The sequence below is a fragment of the Polypterus senegalus genome, chromosome 13 (assembly GCF_016835505.1).
Source record: "Polypterus senegalus isolate Bchr_013 chromosome 13, ASM1683550v1, whole genome shotgun sequence".
Taxonomy (NCBI): domain Eukaryota; kingdom Metazoa; phylum Chordata; class Cladistia; order Polypteriformes; family Polypteridae; genus Polypterus; species Polypterus senegalus.
In genome coordinates this window covers 50,933,501-50,959,548 of record NC_053166.1, presented here as the reverse complement: position 1 = coordinate 50,959,548, position 26,048 = coordinate 50,933,501, and the positions used below count along the sequence as shown (strand labels likewise).

At 36.9% G+C, this 26,048-nt stretch overlaps 1 protein-coding gene across 1 annotated transcript in view; it reads left to right on the top strand.

Moving 5' to 3' along the window:
* The window catches only part of stk10 (serine/threonine kinase 10), a 125,853-nt gene extending 100,009 nt beyond the window's left edge, over positions 1 to 25,844 (top strand). The window contains exons 8-19 of the mRNA XM_039776404.1: positions 2,321 to 2,440; positions 5,099 to 5,647; positions 8,770 to 8,900; positions 10,849 to 10,972; positions 12,891 to 13,070; positions 15,478 to 15,570; positions 16,454 to 16,583; positions 18,759 to 18,883; positions 23,281 to 23,469; positions 23,579 to 23,704; positions 23,825 to 23,938; positions 24,645 to 25,844. Coding sequence (XP_039632338.1) covers positions 2,321 to 2,440; positions 5,099 to 5,647; positions 8,770 to 8,900; positions 10,849 to 10,972; positions 12,891 to 13,070; positions 15,478 to 15,570; positions 16,454 to 16,583; positions 18,759 to 18,883; positions 23,281 to 23,469; positions 23,579 to 23,704; positions 23,825 to 23,938; positions 24,645 to 24,794 — 2,031 coding nt within the window. The 3' untranslated portion in view covers positions 24,795 to 25,844. The remainder of the gene's footprint in view (positions 1 to 2,320; positions 2,441 to 5,098; positions 5,648 to 8,769; positions 8,901 to 10,848; positions 10,973 to 12,890; positions 13,071 to 15,477; positions 15,571 to 16,453; positions 16,584 to 18,758; positions 18,884 to 23,280; positions 23,470 to 23,578; positions 23,705 to 23,824; positions 23,939 to 24,644) is intronic.
* The last annotated feature ends 204 nt before the right edge of the window (positions 25,845 to 26,048 follow it).

Genomic DNA, 26,048 nt, shown 5'->3' with positions numbered 1-26,048 from the left:
GCGTGGCTTTGGTCATCTGACTTGGCAGAGTGGGCATGTTGGAGTAGGTCATTGTGCTGCTTTTTGCTGAGTTGTGATATTGCTTAAACAGACTGCTGGAGAATCTCCAGATAGCCTCAGCTGCTTTATATGATAGTAAACCAGCGGATGTCCTGGAAGGAAACTTTTTTCTTCTATTCCTAAGACTTTGTTGAATTCAACAGGATTTCCTAAAGGAAGCAGAAGTGTTGGAGGGGTCAGACACGATTTGCCGTTTTTCTGATTGGAATGAACAACACATGACAGAATAAGCAAGCCTCTGTCTTAAGTAATTTTTAACTTTTCAGAAAATAACCTCTTTTGGAGTTTTTATTAATTACTGGAGATACTAGTATCTTAGTTTCCCAAGGTGAATAAAAAAGATTGCAAAGTTGAAAACAGACAGGTGGAAGGACCTCTGTTAATCCTCTATTATTGCTTAAAAAAGGTTAAAAGTCAGTGCCTGTGAAGTGCTTAAATTTAAATTGTGCTTGTGTGATAGCAGAAAACGTCCAAAGTTTTAATGGTGATGACAAGGTTATCACTGCCTTGTGATGATTGGCTGGGTTTTAACCCAAATTGTTGTCTTGTTTAGTTGTCACCCTGTTTTATATGAGAAAGAAAATCATTCTGCTGCATTAAGAGTGACAAACTTTTTTTTCTCATTTCTTACTTGAGTAAATAAAGTGAAAAAAGCATCATGCCAAAATTTAGATCACATCAGAGTTTCGTCCTATATTTGAACTTCACAATGGAATGGAAACTGCATACCCATTATTACATGCGTATTGGATGTATCAGCCAGTGTGCTGATATCCTTTTTAATACAGATATTTGTAGTACAACATTCAAATGAAGCTGGCGCACAAAATAATAACATTTAATGTTAACAGTACCAGCAGTGGATAGGGAAGCAGTTTGGATAGAATGAGACAATAGGAGCTTTTAAAACTGTAGATCGATAACAATTTAACAAATAAAATTTGTACATGAGCATCAGTAGGTTTTTGTGCCCTAGAAACCAAGTTACCCAAACTATCCTGTAACATTTCAGTAATTATTACCACCCTGATGCTGATCTTTCTGATGATAAAATAGGTCATTATGATAGCAAATGAGAAGAAGAATTCATAATCAATTGCAGAATTATGGCATCTGAGGGTTCCCCTGGAGTGCCTCTTGCATTATTTGTCTCAAAAACTAATCGGCACATTATCATCTCATAACGGATGTGTTAGCTCTAGAACGTCCTCAAGAAATTGTGACACAAGGACACACACACAGACAGACAGACGTCCATCATCAAGATATCGATGTTTTCGGTATCAGGGGATTCATAGTAAGTCAGTGTTGTTATAATTCATAACTTGAACACAAGGAGACAAGTACAAAGTTTTTTGTTCTGGACACATGAAGATACAGATTTTTGTAAATATGGAGTGTTTTTTGTTTGCAAATGATACCTCAATGCACTGAGAACCTTAGACAATTGTTGCACCTTCATCCATTTTTTAACCTATTTATATCTATGATCCCTGGAGTGAGAGCTCATCTTGAAAGTATCAAGTGTAACCTTCATAAGGTGTTTCGACAGTCCATCACATGGGTATTCTCAACCACACATTTGCTCATACTAAGTTAGGTTACACAAACTGTTAGATTTATAACTCACTGTGTTAAAAACGTAGGTTGCTTTTACATGAAAATACAGTCATTTTTGGCCGTTGTACAGTATTAAATGTTAAATTTACATCAGCCAAATATAATGGAGTGTAGGATCATGTGTTCTACAACCTTTGTGCCCATTGTTGCTGGGATATGTCCCAGCATCTGTGAGTTAGTACTAGGCATTTCCAGCTTAATGATTTGTTAGTTCTATGAAACTTTATATTGGAAATAAAGCAGAACACAAAATATACATTCATATTTTATAATTTGTTGACTTTTTACTACCTCCACCTGTGTTGCAGAAATTGATTTACTTCTTTCTTGCTTTATGGCCTTTTGCCTTTGCTGGCCTGACAGAAGTGTATTCTGTTGGGACAGGTGGCCTGTCAGAATCTTGCTGTGCTTTGTCATATTGATCATCTGTTCCCTTCATTTTTGGCTTCTTGGCTTGGAGAAGGTTTGTTAAAATATGCATGCATATTTGTTAATTATCTTAAAACGTAATAAACAATCTCTGAAGTAATGCTTAGAACATGAGTGACTTAAAGGCGAGAAAATAGTAGCACAGTTTGTTTTTCATATTTTAATTTACTCTTAACAATGGTTAATATTTTTACATAATCTTCTAAAATAGCATCCCTTTGTGAGTCAAGTGAACACAAACAAGCCCCTGAGAGAACTGGTAGCAGAGGCAAAGGCTGAAGTTATGGAAGAAATTGAAGATACAAGAGATACAGTGGATGGTAACACTTCGGTAAGGTTTCATTCTTTTAAATTTAGAGCATTCATAGTGGCCTGTTGTGGAGCCAAATTTAGAATAAAGCCCTTCCTTGAGCCAAGAATGAGGTAGTAATCATGAGTCACTTACTGTTGTGTTAGTGTGCGTCACTCTAAGTCATCCTGATGTAGTTCTGTGCTAACAGGCTGCTAATTTCAAAGCTGTTGTCTCCTGTGAAATGAGGCAAGTGACAAGTAAGACCAGACCTCGCTAAGGGTGTCCTCACACTCCATTTAGCTTCTTCATGGTTCAGTGTAGAATGACAGCAATTTCTGAAGTATAGTCATTGCAAAGGTATCTGTTTTATACCCCCAGCTGGCTGCAATGAATTCAAGACTTTTTACATTGTCATTCTTTACTTCAAATAATAGTAGTAGGATCGTCACATGTACTGTACAGAAGCGCATTGACATTCACTGGCACCATGATATACAAGAATGTATTAAAATACATAACTCCATTTTATCTAATAGAAAACACTGATCACCTTACCGGATGTATTTGTTATTCCTGTTTCCAGACCACTTTTTCATTTTAGCTTCCAGTTCCAGAAACCTTATAAAGAAAACCCTGAGGGAAAACTCTAGTGTAGCTAGTTAACCTTGTCCGTGAAAGGTGTCACAGAAGAGTGTTAATTTCCTCACTGAAATCTTGTCCGATGAATTATACAGAGTTTATAGGAATTTGTTTGCAAGTGCCTTTTGCTATACGTACAAAGAATTTAGAATGAATAAGATGCAGCAGAAACATACTAAAATGTGCATTGTTTATCTTTTTTTTTTTTTGCCACTGGGAAGTGTCTGGAGAGCTAATGACATAAGCTGGAATAAATAAATTAATAAATAAATGGATAAAAGAAAACATTGTGCTGAATGTTTTAAAAATTGACAGATTAAATTAACTGAAAGTGCAGTCTAATGAGTGGCAAACTGTTGTAATGCTGTATTTTCTATATCTATTTATCATGTACAGGCAGACCCCTGGTTATGTACGAGATAGGGACTGTAGGTTTGTACTTAAGTTGAATTTGTATGTAAGTCAGAACAGGTACATTATTTTAATAAATGCTATTGTTGACCGACTGTAACCAAGTGCTCTGCCAATGAATGATGGAGTTTCACCTCTCTCTGACCTTTTTATTATTTCTACTTTATTTTCAGTGGTGATGTTTTTTCTCTTCTTAACTGTATCACCAGCACTTGCATCAGATTTGTGTTTCAGAGACATTCTTGAAGGGTGAAGACAAAAGATGAGCTCTTCTGCACAGCGCTATATAGTACACGCTATCACAACAGGAAGGCACCAGTCAACACGTCTGATGTATTAACAAGAGACAACTTCCTGCTATGTGTGTAACACTACAAGCAGGCTTGCTATTAAGAATGACGGGGGTTTTCATCGCCAGCCTACTTCAGTCACCTCCACTACTGCCTGCAGCGTCTGCCCACCGAGAACGAACACGTTGTGGCCAAATGCGGGTAGTGAATCGCCCAACCCCAATTCAACAGGCAGCCATCTGAGGCACACTACATTGCTACCTCCACCACCCCGTTCACCCTCAGTGGCCTCCATTCAGCCACAACTGGGTCACTGCTTGCAGCATTACCAGCCATGTGTGCTGGGCGGGCAGTGAAACGTCCCCCTTTGCTCCATCCAGCCTGTGTCCAGTCAGGAGCAGTAGCTGCGGCGGCATAGTGGGTGGGCAGCGAACCATCGTGCTGCACACGAGCGATAGCTGTGGCGCCGGTGACTATGGACTGCGGGTCACCACTTGCTGCCAGGAGCTGCCCGAGGGACACTACACTGCGTGAGCAGCGAAATCGCCCCCCTCCAGCCACCACTTGCAGCATCCCCAGACCGAAGATGACAGAGCGGCAGTTACTGAGGCGCATGCGTCGCAGCTGCGGCCTCGTTCGTAAGTTGTAGGTCAGATGTCTGTTGGACTTAAAACCCCAAGGTTGTGGGTTCAGATTATGTCACTTATACTGTGTGACTATGAGTAAGTCATTTAACCTGCCATGATCCAACTGGAAATAAGCTAAAGAAATCTGTGCTTCACATGGGTGGAGTAAAGTGAAACTGAAAATAGCAGGGGGGAAAAAAAATATGAGGAATCTTTTTTTTTACTGAAAAACATGTCCTTCAGTGCTTTGAATTGTAAACTGCCTTTCACTGTCTCTTTGGAATGAGAAAATGTAGTCAAATTAAAGTTTAAGGTTTCTTTATTTAGTCATGTTTACACAAGAAAACATGAAATTTGCCTTTCATGATTCGTAACCTCCTACACAAAAACATGCATGTTGTCCAACTGGTTGCTTGCTCCATTCAAGGTGACCTTGTAATGTTCATATAAAATGTATTTCAAACACTTGCCCTCATTTCTCTGTTTCTTATGGTTCCTTATAACCTTTATTGTGCTGGATTTAGCTGCAGGCATCTCTGAAAGATAAGGTCTAGTTCTCAATTAAAAACTAAAAAAAAAAAAAAAATCTCAAAACTACCTTATACGATATATTGAGTTCCTTCCACATTCACCATTTATAAAGCATAGTTGCGATGGATTTAAGAACTGTGATACAGTCAATGTTCCAGTGCTTACCTAAAATGTAACCTCATCTTTATTCTTATTTTCAGCCCACAGATGCCAAAGATCCATCTGAGCTTAGTCAGACATGTTTTGAAGGCGATCCACCATCAGAAACACACCTGAACAACAAATTAAATGGTGTCAAGATTTCTGACAATCCTCCATCCAAGGACCCATCTGATCGAATTTCAGATGAAGGACTGGGCAGCAGTGACTCTGACAAAACGGAGAGTGAGAAGTCCTTAAAGACCAGCAGCTCAGACTCTGGAAACGAAGATGGTAAAACCACTCCAACCAATGAGCCGCTTTCAAGGCCACCATCTGAGGAAGCACCTCCCTTGTCTACCATGAATAAAAAGGAGCCTTGCAAAGACTCACTTTCAGAGAGTCCAACTAATAAGCCTGAGGACCAAGTGGATGGAAGTTCAGAGCAAGGATATGCAGAAAACAGGAATTCAATGGCTGACATGTCTCTTGATAGGTCAAATCGTTATTCGGACTGTGGTAGCATGTCTGCTTCAGAGAGTATGGATCTTAGCCTGAACTTGTCAGGAGACATTTCTATCAACAAGGAAACTGGATCAATTTCCTTAAGGGTGAGAGAAAGTGATCTAGGCAAAAAACAACACGCATCACATTTATTATATTATTTAATTTTAAAATCACTTTACTGGGTATTACAGAACCACATTATATCATTAATATATCATCTTAGTCAGAAATTTTAAATATTTCCAAACTTTGTCTTGAGATAGATATAAGCAGAAAGAAAGGATCTAAGAGTGTACTGGGAGTTGAAAAAGAAAAGACATAACCAAGAAAGAAAAAAGGCAGACATGTTTTGTAGAAATAGCCGGGCAAATCCCAATGGAGTAAAAAAAAAAAAATCCCAGTTGTGGGTCATGCAGAGTTTTTCCATTTGAATAAGTTTATTTGGCAAGTAATAACTGAAGGCATATTAAAACATGTCTAGTAAATGAAGCCAAAACAGCCAAGGGAAGACTGGAGCTCGATGGTACCTCTCATTAGTGGGAGTATATGTTGTATAGTTTTATGTTGTATTAGTCTGCGTCCAACAAAGCAAGGAGAGGAATGTTTTCTTTGAAGCTGTAGTAACAGTTGTTATTGATTTAGACTGCTCTCATGAAAACTGATATAATTCAAAGTGGCATTTGCTGTACGCAAGCCCAAGATGAATATGAAATGTAATGTGATGTGGTGTGTGTGCCATTTTAAGTAATCCATTTGATTAGTTTGCACTCGTTGGCACACAACACAGTAAGCTTTACAATTGTAAAGATCCATCCCAGAAACACTAAAACTGTGAGACCAGGGCACAGTGCAGAGCAGAATATGTAAGATCTGTTTAAAAAAAAAAATCCTATTAACGCTAATGCTGCGTTTCTTCTTAAACATTCTTCATTCTTTTTTAAACTATTAATACATTGAAAACTTCAGATAAAGGCTTTGCTTTTCTTCTGCAAGAAGTACAGTATAGTACTGTCAATAAATGGGATGCACTGTGGAGTAATGGAAATATATGATATGTAAAATCTTTAGGTTTATTGTCCATACTGTATTTTTCCAGCTATATTTGAATTCAGCTGTGCTTCAGAATTAGGTCTTTGTGTTTCTCAGACCAGATCTGATGGCACTCTGGCTCTTTTTCTGGCCTCTCTATTCAGCCTTGTCATTACTTTTCTATGAAGTTATTGTTGTGAACCTGTTTTGGCTGCATATTAACATTGGTTTCCAGTCTTTACTAAAAATGCTTCTCGTTGTTTGACCCTTTTCGTGTTCCCCTTACTGCATACTACAGAAATCTGCATGGTTTACCCTGAAACAGTTTTATTTTTTTTGTTTCCGTCAGTTATAAATTGAATTTAAGAAAGGTCATTGCAGAGCTACTGCGTCTTGCTGCTTTCCCTAAATAATGAGATGTTCCTTGATTATAAAGACACTAATGCTGACAGTCTCTTTTTCACTTGGTTTCTTTCAAATTGTTATTTGATTGCATTTGGTTGATTCTCAGAGTGTGTTTCTGTATATGATGGGTTCTTCCTTGTGGCCATGCTACCAGGATAGCCTTCTTCCTTCCATGTCCCTGAATTGCATTAATTGGGCTTGGGACAGCTATGCAAGTTTAAACTCATTCAGAGGAAGAGTATAATGGCCAATGTAATTGGTTGTTTTTTTGTGTTCACTTTTCACCTACATGCATGTGCCTTTGACCCATTCAGGGTGGAATTTGATGCCGAAGCTGGGGCTCCTCTTTGTCTGTTTTATTCTGTGTTCTGTGTCCTTTGGGTTTGATGGAAAATTATGTTGTTAAAACGGAGAGATATTATTTTGACTTCTTTTTATGAAGTTTTGGGTGTACTTTATTTTAATCTTTGTACTAAATAGTCTTTTACATTTCTGTTGTAAAGAAAACCAGTGAATGAGAGGAAAAGTGGCTATGAATATAGTGAAGTATTACAAAATTAAACTGTGTTGACCGTGGTTTAACTGTCTAATTATCTGTAAACATGGCCCATGAAACAGGCATTTTGAAAATGAACAAATTCCTTTTCAGGCCATATTAAACTGAGTTGGAGTCCCACACCCAGTAAAAATACAACGCCTGCATTTACACTCCACATGTTGCCTGATGTTTGGATGAAACACCCATCCGCTGCTTCTAGGGCACCACCATATCACACAATTCTGTGATTCAAGTTCCATCCAAACTACATTCAGCCATATGTACAGATGACTGTTGTGTTAGTGAAAGGCAGGCGTGGAGGAGTTCAGCGGCAATGTCATTATAGGAGGGAAATGGAAATGTGTGCTGCAGGACCCTCACAAAGAGCAGTTATACACATACAGTAAAACTGAGCTACACTGACTCTATTATTGAGACCCTCACTAACTTGCATTAATGGTTAAATTGATTTTATACTGTTGTCAGAATCTTAGTGATCAATCTTTAAAAATAAGTAATACATAATATACAAATAATATTTTCCCAAACTACATTTTAAAAATAGTCAAGTATATATTGTTTTATTTTTTTACCCACAGCTGGTAACACAAGGCCTATTTAATAAGTTCAGCTTTAAAATTGCAGAATTTCATCCAGACCTTTCAGGTTAAACCTGTAGTCTTGTTTATGTGGAATGTATGGCATGAAGAGATTTTTGTAACAATGATTATTGGGAGTGTATGTGTTTTTTTTTTTCCTTCTTATTGACTAAATGTTTTTTTGGGGTATGGATGGCGGCTTAGTGATGTTTCCTCCTGGATCCAGTTTTTCTGAGATTGAATCCCATGTCTGGTCACTCTGTGTGTGGAGATCTCATGTTCTCTCCATATTTAAAGGTGTTTTTCTCCAGGATCTCTGGATTTTCCACCTACGTACGTCCCAGAGTAGTGAATGTGTGATGGTCTGGTACACCGCTCTGGGGTTCTTCCTGCCTTGCACAGTGTGATGCTCAGATATACTCTGCCTTGCAGTTACCCTGAGTTGTACCAAAGAGGTTTCAGAATTTATGTTAGTATTAAAACCAGCACTATGCGATTTATCCTTAAATAAGTAAAGTAGAATATACTGGTGCACACTTATGGAATCTCTCATATATGGTAGATTTCCATTTTTTTGAGGCTAAAGCCCAAGGTTAAATCTTGGCCCTGTCACTTTCTGGAAAGCCTTGATTGATGTTGACTGTTTTAATTTCAGAACTCCAGACTTATCAACAAGACCCTTAAACGTACAAGAAGGTTTGTGGTGGATGGAGTGGAGGTCAGTGTCACCACTTCAAAGATCATTGGGGATGATGATAAGAAGGATGAGGAAATGAGATTCCTCAGGCAAGTAAACACATTTTTACTCACGATTTTTTAGATGTTTAGTTTTGGCCAGTTGAGCTTTTGTCTAGGTTTCACAATATTACAAAAAAATTTATACTTTTTGTGCAAAGACAAGGAACAAGAAAGCACATCACCTATACACTGGCTGCAGCAGTGAGAAAAAAGTATTCATTATATCCACCTAACTCAGTTAAATAACAATTGCATTCCAAGTTACAATACCTACCTTAGGAAGCCAATGCCTTATTCAGTACGCTACTGGGGTGCCAACCTGTGTGATAATTAACTGGGCCTCATTGTCAGTTTGAACTGGCACTTTGTCATACACTCCTTACATTTTTCAAACAAGGCACAACAATGATGAACTGCAGTTGAAACCTATAGCCCTATTAAAATCTGAAGTACTGCTTCCTAAACACAGTGTTCTTGATATTAAAATGCTGTCCCTGTTGGCTTTCAGTTGCGTAGGTTTCTTAAAAAGAGGTTTTCTACATGGAAACAACTGGGCGAACTGCCAAGAGTGGCCATGAGAAGAGATAAAAAGATGAGTCACTTGATGCCCACTTTGGTGTATAATTAGAAAAAACCAAATAACCCGTCCAAAAGCATATGGTTGCTTATTTTTTGTGTGCTTGTTATTTCATAATATACTGTTGACTGAGCTAAAAAAAAAGAAATCATCCAGTTCTTGAGTTGGTGTTAGCCCCCTAGTAAAGGAAGCCATTTGTTTAAGAAATGCCTTGTGCTTGATTTTCAGATTGCCTGTTTAATATCTCCACCTAGAGGTGGGTTTGTGGAACTGCTGTTGACCTACATGCACATTTCTGTGGACCACACCTTATATATAGATTTACTGGAGGTGTTTCTAAGTTCAGCTTTAGATAATACTCCAAACTCATGCTGTGGTCTTCATGGAGAGCCAGCTGATTCTTTGAAGTCTAAAAGTAACCTTAAGAGTTTTTTTTAGTTATTTCATAACGCTGCCTTTATAATAGAGTAGCTGAACTCTGGTGGTCTGTGGTGTATTCCCTGTCATGTTCAATTTATTTGACAGTCTTCATTCCTGGCATAGTCCTTAATTAATTCTCTTCTTGGTTGCTTTGTGTGACTCAGTAAACCTTTTTCTGAGCTCAAACCAAAGTCTAGAAAGTTTCATTTTGCCAAAATAATGTGCATTTTTTTATTCCAAAAACACATACCAATGGCTATTTTTTTGGCAATAAAAGTTAAGTTCCATTTATTCAATCCACTATCGAACTCCTCAAGCTGTATTAAGGACCTGAAGTTTTTTCAGTTTATCTAACCTTCACATACTCTATATGCATCAGAGAAAGAGATGTATGTGGAATACATGCAAACTCCATGCAGACAATTAGTAGGCCTAATTTCAAATCAGAGCTATGAAGTTATGAGGTAGCAGTTTTAACCACACCACCATGCCACATTAGTAAGTTTCATATTTACAATTATATAAATTTCAGGTGAGAGTTGAAACTTCATCAAGACCCTTCTCTATCTCACACACTGCAGTATTTCATAAAAGCTACTCATAAGAGTCTGATATGCAAAGATTGCTGATCTAAATTTCAGTGTACTTGTGTATCTGACGGTAGGCTGCAGGTTCCTGCTCTGTTTGTCAGCTTCAAGCAACAGGGGGCTTTGAATTTGAAGTTGTCTAGAATGGATTATATCGGAATTTTTATAATGACAGAAGCTGACATTGAGAGAGCTCACTTTCAAAATACAAAATGCCATAATTTTCATCTTACTATGTTTAAAATGAATATGTGTTTGTGTATCTATATTATGCTCTTTATAAACATATTATATGTACATACTATATAATGTATGCAAGTAGAATCTTCAGTGTATATCATTTGTGTGAGAGTACTGAGATGTAAGGATGATGGTTTGATGGAAGCTTATCTGAATTTGGCTTTCTGTACAGGCGGCAAGAGTTACGTGAGCTGCGTCTTTTACAAAAAGAGGAACACCGTGCCCAAGCTCTACTTAATGCCAAGCTGGACCAGCAGAGAGAGCAAATGCTGCGCCGCTTTGACCAGGAAATGAATGTAGGTACAGAATTATTAACATAACTCTATGTAATTTCCCATAAGATCCTGAAGTCTTTTGTTTCTGTTTGTACACTTGCATTCTTCAGGACTGCACCTGAAGGTGGACTGTCCTCCACAAAATCTATGAAGGGTTTTCCTCACTTTTCTCTTTGGTTCATGTAGTTGTGTTGAGTATAGCTGTAACTGGTAATGAAACGTACTGTTTAGGTTTCTAGTTTTTGCAATAATTTTCATTGAGCCTCCTTGAATTTTTTTTCTCTTCATCAGTACTTCACTGTTATTGTTCTTGGCAGTGTAATAACATTTCTCTCATACGTGGAATTGTAAATAAAATTGTTGAAAAGCAGGAATTAAACAAGTATTAAGCATGCACACGCAAACTATACAATAAGCTAATGCTTGTAAATTTGCTGGTTGCTGACATGATACATGAAACACCTTCAGAATAGATTACATTTTCTTACATTCTGGAAAGGAACTGTGCTTGAAGGAGCAAACACCATTCTTCCATTTTGAGAATCCTTAATCTTGTGTTTTGTTGAAGGCACACACCAATACAGAATCTCCCTAGAGTGCTTTGTTAGTTTGAAAAGTGGTTACTGGAATACAGTTGAATAGGATTAACATTTTATATCCTTCTCTACACAACATCCACTGACCACCCAATCACTATGGATGGAGTGGGACATTGTTATCCAGCATTTACTGGTATTTGAATTTCCTTCTCAGACAATTATTGGATGTAATCTATGCAAGGAAAGATGACACCTCACACCATAACATAACAGTCAGAATCTTTCACTGTGACAAATAAGCTTTTTGGTGTATAAACTTCTTTTGATGTGCATCATACATGACCATATCCACATGTTGAAGACAAAGTTTGGGATGCCACATTGCACAGAGACTATTTTCCTTTGCTCAGTAGGCCATCACCTGTGTTTTGCACACTTGGTATATTCTCAGGATCCAGGCCATAGTATACCTCTCTTGTCAAGCTCTTCACATTTCTTGATGACATTTTCTGTTTCTGCCTTAGAGTGACATTTGCAATCACATGATCCAAGGTTATTTATCATTATTATGACAATTCATTATTTGGCAGATGTCTGTATCCAAGCCATTGTAAAGAACAATAAACATACCATACATTTGAATGAAAGCCTGCAGGATTACAGCAGAGGGACAGAAAACCTAACCATTTTTAAAGTGTGATGTAAAGTGGCATGTCTTCAAATGGCATCTTAACTTGGATAATTGAGTGGTCAATGGCAGCTTATTTAGCGACTGTGAGCAAGAAGTAAAAAACATTAATCATTTTTAGAATAGCTGGTGAAAAGCTGAAGCAGAATGGACACTACTGAGGAGCAGAGATACATAGGACATAAGTTTTAAGCTGGATTCTAGCAGCAATTGTAAGCCAGTGCAAAGCAAAAAGCAGAGGAATTGTGTATGTAAAACACCACACTGAATACACCACTCAGGCAGCTGAATCCTGGATGTCTTCCTGTTTTACTTTTAATTTCAAATTACTGAATGGACAACATAGTTAAGAGGTTAAACCTTCATCCACAGTTGCCACTGGATAAAGTTGCCTTTATCTCCAACTTGCATCCTGTCATCACTGTACTGGCTGTTCTGTGTGAGACGTCAGCAGGTTGAAGATCTTTGATAAGAGAGGCTCCTACCAAATCTGGCCCAACAAGTAGCAATAATAATGAGCAATAGAATTGGGCTAGCATTTTGTATGTGGCCTAAGAGATCTTGGGATATTAACTGGTTAATTATATGTAGTGAAGCAACTTCATCTTAGTATAATTTATATCTGTAGTTTACCTAATTATTTGTACTGAAGTTTGCTGTTATAAAATCTAGATTCGCTTTCAATGTATTTTTTAAACGTGTCTCTTTACAGGCCAAGAAAAAATTCTACGATACAGAACTAGAAAACCTAGAGAAACAGCAGAAACAAATGATTGAAAAAATGGAGCAAGAGCATGCAGTAAAGCAGCGGGACGAGACTAAGAGAATTCGTGCTGAGCAAGACAAAGAATACCACAAATTTCTGGATCAACTAAAGCACAGAAAGAAAGAGGTACCACAGGTTTACCGTTTAAAAGATTTACTGACGGACACTGTGTTCCATTTCAGGGAGTAGAATAGGGAACCAACCCTTGAAGTGGGGACAGTCTCTTAGAGAACACACCTACATTTGTTCAAAATTGTCCACATTAGGAGTGTCAGTCAATCTGTTTTATGTCTTTGGTATATTGGATAAAACTGGAGTACCTGGAAAAAATTCTACACAAATGGGAGCTAGGTTGGGAAAATAAGGACTATTGAACTTCGAAGCAGCAGCACTTAACGCTATGCTACCTGCCTATGCAGTCATGAAAAAGTCAAGAGTTCAGCTCTTCTTCCTTGACAGTTTGACAGTTTATACAAGCAGTTTACATGGAGTTGACATTTACTATGGTCCACTTAATAACAAGGCTGTGTGACTGCTTTTATGGCCAGTTCAGAAATCCGCTCAAGTACATTTCTATTTTACAAACTAGTAGTGTCCTACTTTAGACACTTCTTTCTGTGAAATGTGTAAATCAGGAATATTACAAATCTGTAAAGCAAATAAAATAAGCATTCAGCACAGTTTTCTATAAGTGATGTTTCTTTAAATTATGTTAAGACTCTTGAGTAGGTTTCTTTTCCAACTCCTGTTTTCTATTAATCTGTTTTAGTATTCTGTTCATATTTTCATACCTGGTGATACTGGAAATTGTATATGGGGTTAATTATCATAGTCTACATGTGGAGATTTAATTTTACAACATGTATCCAATATCTATCTAAATCTATATATATATATATATATATATATATATATATATATATATATATATATATATATATATATATCATGTGTGTATGAACACATGCACATGAGGTGGGACACAAAATTCCCAGAACTGTTTATGAAATAAAAACCTTTATTATACAATTCATAGCAATTCCATTTTAGTCACTGTCAAAATACACCCCTTGATATGTAATACCCTTGTCCCAGCAATTCCTGGAAATGTTTTCTGTACTCATCTTTTGTTACCTAACTCTTCCTGCCCTTTTTTTTTCAATTTCTAACATGAAAGCAACCAAATCATCTGCCCTTCAGTCTCAGTTTAAATTTCGCAAACAAAAAAAGTCACAGGGAGTTAAGATCTGCCAAATTGGGGGGTTCGGGGTGCAAAGAAATAACCAGTGTTTTCATCAAAAACTCTTTCACTGACAATGTGGTGTGTGTGCACATGCATTGTAATGGTGCAAAATGCAGTTTTGTATGCACTGCTGCTGTAGACTTTTTTTCCCTTATACTTTCCCACAGATGCCACAGCAATTCATCAGCAGTCTGTGTTCTCTCAGAAATTCTTTATTAACAAGTTTGTTAATATTCAAAAACACAGTCATGATGATTGATATGACCTGATGTGCTTTTTTTTGGTCCGTAGGCTAAATGTCAGACACTCAGATCTTGATCAACTTAGCACAAATACAATTGGGAATCTGACAAAAAGATTGTACGCACATGATACATAGCAGCACAGTTGATAGCTACACCCTTCTCCTGTGCCATTGACCGATTCTGGGATTTTTGGGCCCTATGTATTTGTGTGTGTGTGTTTGATTATATAATATAATAGGGGTGGGCAAAAGAAGGTTTTACAGTTCATATGGAAAAAGATATGCAGGTTATGATTGTTACAATAATTTTATTAGCTTTAATTTAAAAGAATGTCACATTGGCACAGTGCACTTGCTGTGTTACTTGTAGCCACAGTCTCATAAGTGCTCAAATTGCCTACCTTCATTATTTACACATTCTTGTAGTCTACTTGCTACACTAAAGCACACTTTGTCACAGAGTTCTTTATTGTCATCAATATCTTGACATGCTTCTCTTCCATAGCAAATCATATCATCCACAGTACATGGTTTTTGTGAAAAGACTTATATCTTTGACAACACCCCTAAAGAAGTAGTCCATTGGGGTAAGGTCGGGTGATCATGGTGGCCACTTGGCCTTTGTCGAACTATCCACCTGTTGGGTCATTTTTCATCAAGAAACTAACTCACTGTTACAGCATAAGGTGGAGGAGCTCTGTCTTATTGAAAGAAGATGTCATCATATAATAACAATAATAACAAGACGAAGTAGACAAACAAGACAAATAAAACAATTACAAAATGCAGTAATAAGTAATACTATAAGAAATTAGCTGTATGCCTAATTTGCCCACCCCTGTATATAGGATATTAATTACAGATTATACAATATTCAAATTCCTTTCTGAAAACAAAATGCATGTTTTTAGTTAATACAAATGTCTGTGCTACTAAAAATCCACTTTGTATTGTTGAACATATTGTAGTAATACCATCATTATTAGCCATTTAAATTTTTTGCTGTATTTTTGCATGTATGAGTAATACAGTACATATTCTTTTAGATGAAAAGTGAAATTGAGAAACTACCTCGACAGCAAAGGAAAGACACAATGAAACAGAAGCTGAATGATTTTACTTTATCAAAGCAGTTACAGGTAATAAATACTTTTATAACACTAAGAAGGTCATTTCTGACTGTAATTAGGCACTTTAAAATGGATACGGTTTCTCTTAAAATGAGCTAAAATGACTTTGTCATGTTTAATTTCATTTTTGTGGATAGTCTTCTCTGGGTGTTATTGCTCATTGCTTCACATTCTAAACCCACTGGGCTAGTTTGATTCTTTTCATGGGAATTGCAGAGGCAGCAGTCACACCACAGCCTACATCATTCACTTTTGCTCACCAACCTCTTAAAATGAAGCCTGTGTCAATGTCCCATGTACCTGCTTAGTTATGCATATGGACAGAGTCTGTCAAAATTTATTAGTGGGACAAACTGTAATCATTGTTAGTGATTCACATATATTAAAGTCAATCATTTTCATAGATCTCCGTTTGAATAATTTCTTGGTGATGCAGATTCCTGTCAAGTTCAATAAACAGCTACTGGCATTAACATCCATTCCTTGGTTTGGATGCAGCTTCATCATTGCCCAAGTGAATTAAGTTTAAGAATGTCCATTAGTCTCAAATGTACTGTATACTTTCTGAACTGAACTTCTAAACCTGTTGACTGAATTTGTTTCTTGACTCATTTTAAATTTCAAATATTGAAGCTTGCTTAATACAGTATGTTATATATTTCTATAGGCTTACTTTAACATATTTACAATGAATACAAAGAAGCGTTCAGAGTAAAAAGCCATGCTAAAGTGCTAGTGGACCAACCAAGTCCCCTAAACTTCATTGGTTACAAATGTATTTTTATTTGCATTCTTCTTCAAATGTAAAGCACTTTTTTTCTGTTAAGAATGACTAAAATGAAGGTGATGTAAACTGTGTGATTAATTACTGATGTATCCTCTGTAATACAAGGAGGAAGAGTTTCTGACAGCTCAGAAAGTTCACCTGGATCAGACGCTGAAGAAGATCATAAGTGACAACAGGCACGAGATCTCGGAAACGGAGTCTGAATGCCTTAACCGGAAACACCAGTTGATTAGAGGTGAGGCCCATTCACTTCATTATTTCTATTGTGTCATTAGTTACTTTGCTTCTATGAGTTTAGTGTATGGACAGCCAAACTTAGTAAACTGTTTCATTCTTAGAGAAAATTAGCATTATGTCAAATTTATTTGGTTTACACCTTCATCCAAGACAATTAACATGTGAGATAAAACTGGCTAGATTTTTTTTTTTTTTGCTTTTGTAATTGGAGCATAGGCAGGTGAAGTGACTTGCTAATAGTCACACTGTGTTAGTAGAACGATGTGAACCCACAATCTTCAGTGTTTCAAGTCCAAATCTTTAAACACTATACCGCACTGCTCTCGTGTTTCAGTGCTGTTGTGACTGTGTTGGATATCTCAAAATTATACATTACTGAAAACAGTAATTCAAATAATAACTGCTACTATCTATGTATATTTTTTTGATTTGACATACTTTATTCATCCTGAGGGGAAACTGTTTTTTCACATGACCTTTGTAGGTCAGAGCACAGGGACAGCCATGATACAGCACCCCTGGAACAATTTTCAGGTTAAGGCCCTTCCTCAAGGGCCCAACGGGGAAAAAAAACCTGCTATAAAGAAAAACCTATTGAAATTGTTTCTTGGCACTGGCATCGGCATCTTTCAGTGCTAATTTACAAGCACTGAAATCTATATAACATTTCTTATTTTTTTTTTTTATCATGAATTATGTGTTTGTGTTCCACTAAGAAAATATTTCATATAGTGAAAAATTTCATTCAGTCTTTTTCTTTTGAAAATTTCAGAATTCATTAGTCACTAGTGACTCGTCAGTTCTTAATACATCAATCACTTCAGATTTGTTACTTATTATATATGAGACATTTTTATGTCTAAGGTGGGTGTGTGATTCAGCTGCATATTTATTTTGTTTAACTTAAGATAAATGTTGCTCATTATTACTCTGTTTGAAGGGGGAAAATGCTTTTTATTATGAATTTATTGGCTTTAAGCCATTAAATACGTAGATTTATCTTTACACACCTGACTTTGGAAACAATAGACCTCCTGTCCGGACACATTCTTTGGTGTTTGAACATGTTGCAGTTTTCCTATAAAAAACAAATAATGAAAGAGGATTCTAAAGAATGCGAAGGATGAATAATCTTGAATTAATTTGTTAAGACAATATGAAATTTGTTCTCAATTTTTATTTGTTCTAAATTTTTAATTCCCAGCAACAGAAGTGGCTAAATTTTTCAGAGCTTGCAAACAACAACCATGGAACATTAATATGTAATTTTATATGAAGACACACTTTTGTTTTGTACGTGGAAATCATGTGTAGTAATATTTTTAAAGCTTGGATGCTCCTCACCAGTGCCTAAGCATTCATTCTGCATTTTGATAAGGACACGGGAAAGAGGTTTGATAATTAGAGATGGGATGTGCCATGCCTATTTTGAAGATGCAGGTTACACAGGCAGGACAAAGAATATTGGCAAGCATTTGTCACTAATGATGAATTATTATTTTGTAATTCATGTCTTAAAAGCTTACATAAATTGTGAAAGTACAGTAACTAGTGGCAGTAAAAACACTCATTCAGTTCTTGGAGTACCATTTTTGCTTCTGTGTGTCTATTATGCCATAGCAGCAGCCATACCACATCTGCTTCAGAACGGGTCATTCACCTCAAGCTAAGCATGTTTTCGGCTGGCCAGTACTTGAATGGGAAACCATCTAGGAAAGCTTGGGTTGCACCTGCTGGAAGAGTTGTTGGTGAGGTCTGAATGAGGATCCCAAAGTCCCAGTGCACTGATGGAGACACTGTGCTGTAAAAATGGAACAATCTTTCGGATGAGACGTAAAACCGAGGTCCTGACTCTCTGTGGTCATAAAAGATTCCTGGCCATCTTTTGTGAAGTGTTGGGTGTATCCCGATGTCCAGGCTAAATTGCCCACCACTGCCTAGTCATACTGGCCCCCTGATCATCCTGTCTCTAATTGGCTCTCTCTTTCCCACCAGTTTACCACATAACAGCTGATATGTGGCAAGGGTACTGGCGCAAAAATGGCTGCCGTCTCATTATCCAGGTGGATGCTAAACATGAGTGGTGGTTGAAGTGGTTTCCCACTTCACTGAAGCGCTATAAATGTAAATAACTATTTTATTATTATTATCTTGCATTTCCTTTTTCCTGTAGATCGTGAGGCTACAATGTGGGATCTGGAAGAACGCAACTTGCAAGAGAAACATCAACTTATGAAGCAGCAGTTGAAAGACCAGTACTTTCTTCAGAGACATCAACTGGTTAAGAAACATGAGAAGGTAGATGTCTTTTGTGCTTTGAGCATAGTATAGTTAGTCATTGCAGTACCACACTGTTTGGATATTATTCTGTATTTTATTTTCTTGGTACTGTAGAACATGGTGTCAGACATCGTATTTGATTAAAAGTAGTAATGATTTTTTCACTTTTCTAAATAAATAATAAACCATGCCTGTTTGAATCATTTGTGATAGTACCGAGAGAATCACGAGATGAGAAAAAAAGTTTGATTTGGTAATTATCTACCCAGATACACACCACTTTAAACAGTGTTGAATCTTGATAGTTTTGATAGGCTCCTCTGTGACAGGCTCTTCAAGCACACTTTTATTGGTTTTAATTTAATTTTCTACATATCTGGTGTACTATTAATATTTTTATAGTAATAACAAATTAATTTAAATAGTTCTACCGCATGTTTTCAATTAAAAACACCATATACAGCGCCAGAATTATTCTTAAATTTTAAGCCACATTTAAATAGCATGCACTTCTAAAGTAGTGGATGTGACTGTAACCGATGGCTATTACAACATGCACAGACTATGACTGTGAACACCTCTTGTCCAAAAAATGGATGTCTGCCTTTACACACACATGAATTTTAATGATAACCTATTCTTAATACATAGGCTTTAATATGGATTTGGCCCACCATTTGCAGCTATCACAGCTTCAGCTCTTCTGGGAAGGCTTTCCACAAGATGTAGAAGTGTGTTTATGGGAATTTTTGACCATTCATCCAGGAGAGCATTTGTGAAGTCAGGCACTGATGTTGGACAAGAAGGCCTCTCTCACAGTAGCCACTCTAATTCGTCCCAAAGGTGTTCTATCAGGTTGAGGTCAGGGTTCTTTGCAGGCCAGTCAAGTTCCTCCACACCAAACTAGCTCATCCACTTCTTTATAGACCTTGCTTTGTGCACTGGTGCGTAGTCATGTTGGAACAGGAAGGGGCCATCCACAAACTGTTCCCACAAAGTTGGGAGCATGAAATTGCCCAAAATGGCTTTGTATGCTAAAGCATTAAGAGTTACTTTCACTGGAACTAAGGCCAACCCTGGAAAAACAACCCCACACCATAATCTCCCCCTCCACCAAACTTTACACCTGGCACAATGCAGTCAGGAAAGTACCTTTCTCCTGGCAACTGCCAAACCCAGACTCGTCCATGGGAGTGCCAGACAGAGAAGCGTGATTTGTCACTCCAGAGGACATGTCTCCACTGTTCTAGAGTCCAGTGGTGGTGTGCTTTACACCACTGCATCCGTTGCGTTCCATTGCACTTGGTGATAAAAAGCTTGGATGCAGCTGCTCTGTCATGGAAACCTATTCCATGAAGCTCTCTACGCACTGTTCTTGAGCTTTTGGAGGTCTGTAGCTATTGACTCTGCAGAAAGCTGGCAACGTCTGCACAATGTGCACCTCGGCATGCACTATCCCTGCTCAGTGTGTAGCTGAATTGCTTTTGTTCCCAATTACTTCCACTTTGTTATAATACCACTAACAGTTGACCGTGGAATATTTAGTAGCAAGGAAATTTCATGAATTGACTTATTGCACAGGTGGCATCATATCACGGTACCACGCTTGAATTCAGTGAGCTACTGAGAGCGACCCATTCTTAAACAAATGTTTGTAGACGCCGGCTGCATGCCTAGGTGCCCGATTTTATACACCTGTGGCCATGGAAGTGATTGGAACACCTGAATTCAATGATTTGGAGGGGAGTCCCAATACTTTTGGCAATATAGTGTAGATGGTCAATGTTGCTTCATTAATTGGGAAAACAAATGATTCAACAAAGAGAGGGATGAAATTATTTGAAAATGGGATCCATTGCTGTTAGTTCCCTCTGGGATAATAAAGTCTACCTAACCTATGTTTGCATTAGGAAACTATGAAAATATACAGAAAATAAGCCAAGACACGACAGCTGACAACTAAGTGTTATCCTAAGTACACACATTCAAGATTAGTACAAAGATGGAGAGACACTTTTAGCAATACACCAAATAATAATTAATAATTTAGCATTTAGCAACATCTCTACAAGTAATAGAATTCAAAATGCTTATAGCTTTGATGATAAAACAGTTCTTCAATATGTTGCTCTTTACTCCTGGAAATCTAAATCTGCAGCCTGATGGCAACAGCTGAAATTTAGAGAAAAGAGGATGGCTACTGTCTGACAGAATCAACTTGTTGTTTTTTTTCCTGACCCGTTTGTAATACAGTTCAGTAACAAGAGGTCTGCTTCTAACCAATACATTTTGCAACTAGTTTCTACAATGTTGTTTAGATGGTTTATATCCTTAATACTGAGGTTGCCAAGCCAATATATACATGCAAATGTAATAACAGGTTCAATAAAGGATTTATAAAAAGTATCATTATGGTTTTGTCCATTTCAAAACTATTGGGTTTCATAAGAAAGAAAAGCTGTGCCTGCCCCTTCTTATAGTCTGTGTTAAGATCAAAGTTTAGCCTGTTATCAATGATTGCCCCTAGTTATTTGTAGTGCTCTATCCTCTCCACTGTCTCCCATTTAATTAAAGGTGAGAAAGTGGAAGAAGGGTGAGCACCTGAGATAAACAACCATATCCTTAGTCACAGAAACATTCTAAGAAAGGAATAATCACACCACTACACACACTCATCCACAACCGCTCCATGGCTGTTCTCCTTATCTTGTAAACAAAGTCCTCTGTAGATCTCAGGATTTCTGCCCTTGTGTAAACTCCTGCAGTCCTTTGTACAGTAAATAAGATGAACATGACAGGCAGCATCCTTGTAGTGATCCGTTTATTGAGGCTATGAGAAACAACAATTAACACTCACTGTTTGTGATCAGTTTGTTAAGTCCAGAATCCACAACACTAAGATGTAAATATGGGGCTGGATTGTATTAAAAACTGTTGAGAAATCTATAAACATTGCATGGTTTTTGATCCTTCCAAATGCTCCTATAGTAAATTTAGAACTGCTGCTGTGGCATCCTCAATGCCCTCCTTTGCCATGTATGCAAATTGCTAAGGGTTGAGATTGGCAAGCTTTGGTAAGTAGCTCTTTCTTAATTGACTTCTCAAAGGATTTCAGAAGTTAAGGCCAACAATCTAAAGCCATTTCAATCTTTGGGGTAGTTTTTGTTAATGTAATAACATTCAGCTGTTTCTGTAAGCTGGGCACTTGCTATAAATCTGAAGACATCTGATATATGGAGTGGAATATTGGAAAGTGGTGCCCTGTAGTGCACCTGAGTGAAGTAGACACCCACTTATTCTGTTAGGGGCCAAGATTGTTTTGATTTTAATTTAAGGGCCTTTCTACAATCATTGTGGTCAAAGAAGGGATGAGTCCTTATCAATGGCTTGCTGTTAAGAGTATATATTGACTCAATTGACAGGAACTATGGTGTCCCCGCAGAACTTTACACAACTGCTTACAGCGTATTCAAAACAGTCACACAGGCTGTGTACCTCTTAAAACTAAATTTTACTTCAGTGTTGAGTTACATAAACTTGCAAATTGCGTATGATAACTTCTTTTTTTTTTTTATACCAGTTTCTGTTGAAATTGACTGTGGCTTCCAGTCACATCATAAAGAAACATTTGTAGTAAATGAAATGAGTGATGTTATATGTCTGTGATGGTATATCAGGACAGGTTTGTTTAGCTAAAAATTTGCTTACTGTAAAAAATATAATGTGACTACTTCTTATAAACATTTATTATAGAAAAATGAGACCTAATCTTAATACATCTAATGTCTACATAACCTTCTTCAACCTTCTTCTATTTCTAAAATGTGTATTATATTTTACAATTACTTCTTACATTTGGTATCTGTAAATTGGTTACATTGGCTGTTTTCTATCTTGCAGTATGTCGAAAGAGAGGAATAGTAAAGGAAAAGGGCCTTAATCATAGCTGATATTTTTAACTTATTTTTAAAATACCTTCTGTAGTACACGTTTGCATTTTTATTTCAAGTAAGATTTTTATAGGTACAGAGGTGCATTCTAAAGAAGGCGTTTACCCCAGCATAAAATTCACAGACCAAAAGACACCTAGTTTTCTTGGTAAATACTGTTTTGAGAATTGTTTTGCTTGCATATCAATGTGTCTTTCTGCAGTGTAAGACCTATGTCTCAGTTCAAGTGTTATCATTAAGTCCAGTTCACATTTCTGTGTTTTATAAATGGTTTTAAGTAAATAAACTAAATATAAACTTTATTTTCACAATACTAATGTAATACTTTAATTCAAAGCTGGATTTTCAACAGTTTGTAATGCTTACATTCAAATATTTGAAATAACATTTTGATTTGCCTAATATAACAAGGAAAAAGTTACTAATTTTATTTTACTTAATCACAATTTTTTCTCCATATCATAGGAACTTGAACAGATGCAGTGTTACAATCAGAGAATGATTGAACAACTGAAGGTTAGGCAGCAGCAGGAAAAAGCACGTCTCCCCAAGATCCAGAGGAGCGAAGCAAAGACAAGAATGGCAATGTACAAAAAAAGTCTGAGGATTAACTCCACTGGGAGTGCAGCAGAGGACAAAGAAAAGATCAAACAGGTAAAGTAGCCTCTATAGATGCCTAATGTTATGTAACAAAAGTGAAGTAAAAAAGTAGCAGTGTTGACTGAAATATATGTTAATGATATCCTTTTCCCATGAAAATTAGTTTCAACAGCAAGAGGAGAAGAGACAGAAATCAGAGAGAGGTCAACAGCAGCAAAAACATGAAAATCAGATGAAAGACATGATAGTACAGTGTGAGAGCAATTTCAGGGAACTCCAGCAGATGCAGGTGAGCCAAAACACACTTACGTATAATGCCAAACTGTCTGTTTTAATGACAATGGAAAATGGACTATAATTGCCATTATCTAATAATACACTGACAGTCTCATTTTATTTTATATTGCAGAATGAAAAGTGTCATCTCTTAGTTGAACATGAGACACAAAAGCTTAAAGCCCTGGATGAGGAACACAATCAACAGTTAAAAGAATGGAGAGACCAACTCAGGCCCCGCAAAAAGGTCACCATTATATTGCTGAAGTAGATATAATTGTTAATGACGTCCGTTAGTTAACACTTAAAAGTTGTATGTGTCTTCATAAGCTACTGTAAGTTCCACATGTAAGGAAATTAACATATAACATTCTCAAGCTCACCCATTTCACTCGTACATACTCCCATACTAACACCCACAAAGGGACAGTTTGGAATTACCAACTAGCTAACATGTCTTTGGAATGTGGGAGGGAATCAGAAGTAAAACTAGAATATCCAGAGGAAAATCAATGCAAGCACCAATAAACTGCACATGGACAGTGGATATGCGCAGGATTTGACTCGGGATTTGTAACCCACTACAATGTATTTCATTTACAGATGGACAAAAGCACAAATGTTAACCCATTAAATGATTTTATCACACATATGGTTTAATGCATTTTCAGTGTGGTCATACTGGTATGGTGTGTATGTAGAGAGCATTCTCTAATACTCTTATATGGTTTACTGTGAACCTTTTGCACACATTTGATTAAATTAATAAAAGAAAACAAGCAGGACATAAATTTGTTTGCAAATGCAAATCAGAAATTCACCAAAAGTCAAAAATGTGAGCTGTTGAATAATTTGAAAGCTGAATGGTTAGATCAGAAGATGCAGATAAGAAGAACTGTAAAGGAAATTTTTACTTTCTGGTTCTCACTGTGTTTAATGGTCTGTCCCTGCAGGCTTTGGAGGATGACTTAAACCAGAAGAAAAAAGAACAGGAGCTATTCTTCAAGATGAGTGAAGAGTCTGAATACCATAGCCCAACTTCCCCTAACAAACTTGCCAGATTCTTCCCTTTCACTAATTCAGTGGACCTTTCAACTACCTAAGAGCTAAGACAGAAGTCAACCATGGAGATTTTAGGGACCAGTGTGAGAGAGCGTTTTGCCAACACTCTGGCATGGGAACAGAACTTCTTGACATAAAGAAACAAGACATCACCACTAGCATGAAATACTGATACAACTCTATCAGCAACTGTTGAAAGCTTTTGTTTCCCAAAGGGTTTTATTTGTTGGAGGGATTAGGTGTGGTGTAAGGTGTAATATTATTGTAAAAATAAGGTATTGCTCTTACCTTACAGAAATTCCAGGCAGTGCTACAGAATGCAGTTTGGACTTGCTCCACATGCTTTGTATTGCTGCTGCTGCTGCATTTTGCACATAGCATTTAACATTTTAGGCAGCATACTGGATAAGGGTACTAGAATATAAAAGTGTTGGATATACACAATGTGAACAAATGAAAAGGTTTGTTTAATAAGGAGTCATACTGGGTTCTTCACCGAGTTTATTTCTCAATGATTTGATTGCCATAGACCCAAAGTTAAAATATGTAAGCTTCAGCAGGATTTTCTTGGACAGAAAAGGGAGATTTCAGCACTTTATCTTCATTTAATGAGCCAGATTGTGCCAAAAAGTTACAGTATGCCTAAATAATATATCCATAAAGTAAGTGTATTGTATTAGAAAAATTTGTACTATTCTACTGAATATAAGAAAAAGACACTGTTTTTGTCAAGTTGAGAAAACATGCAGGTTATAGTATTGATACTAGGCTGCTTACGTTTGTCACCACACATCTTTGCTTTAACATAATGTAATGTCCTGTTGTTCTTTTCTTGATGATTGTTTAATAGTTGAAGCCAATGGTCTTGCCACTTTCTGTTTTTGCCAGTAGATGGTTTGACATAAACCATGTCTTTAAAGAAGTGTTTCTTTCAGATGTTTAATGCTCAGGTAAACTAATTCTAATATGTTTATCAAAGGGAATTTATTTAAAAATTATTTAATTTAGCTGTTAAGTTGCTAAAGTTGAACAAAGTATACTGTAAAATGTTTTCCTGTACACTGGATGTGAAAAGTGTTAAAGTATATTTTCTGGAAACAAAACTTTTAGTGCTTTTGATGTTATTGGGCATTTATGGAGTAGGTGGTATTAGAGAAGTCTCACAAACAATTTTAGAATTCTCTAAATATTTTTTTCACGCCCCTGCTGTCTTGTAGCACTGTACCCTTTAGTGCAATATTTACTTTTTATTTTGCTTTGATTAATAACAGTACTTTTTTGTGCATATAGAATGT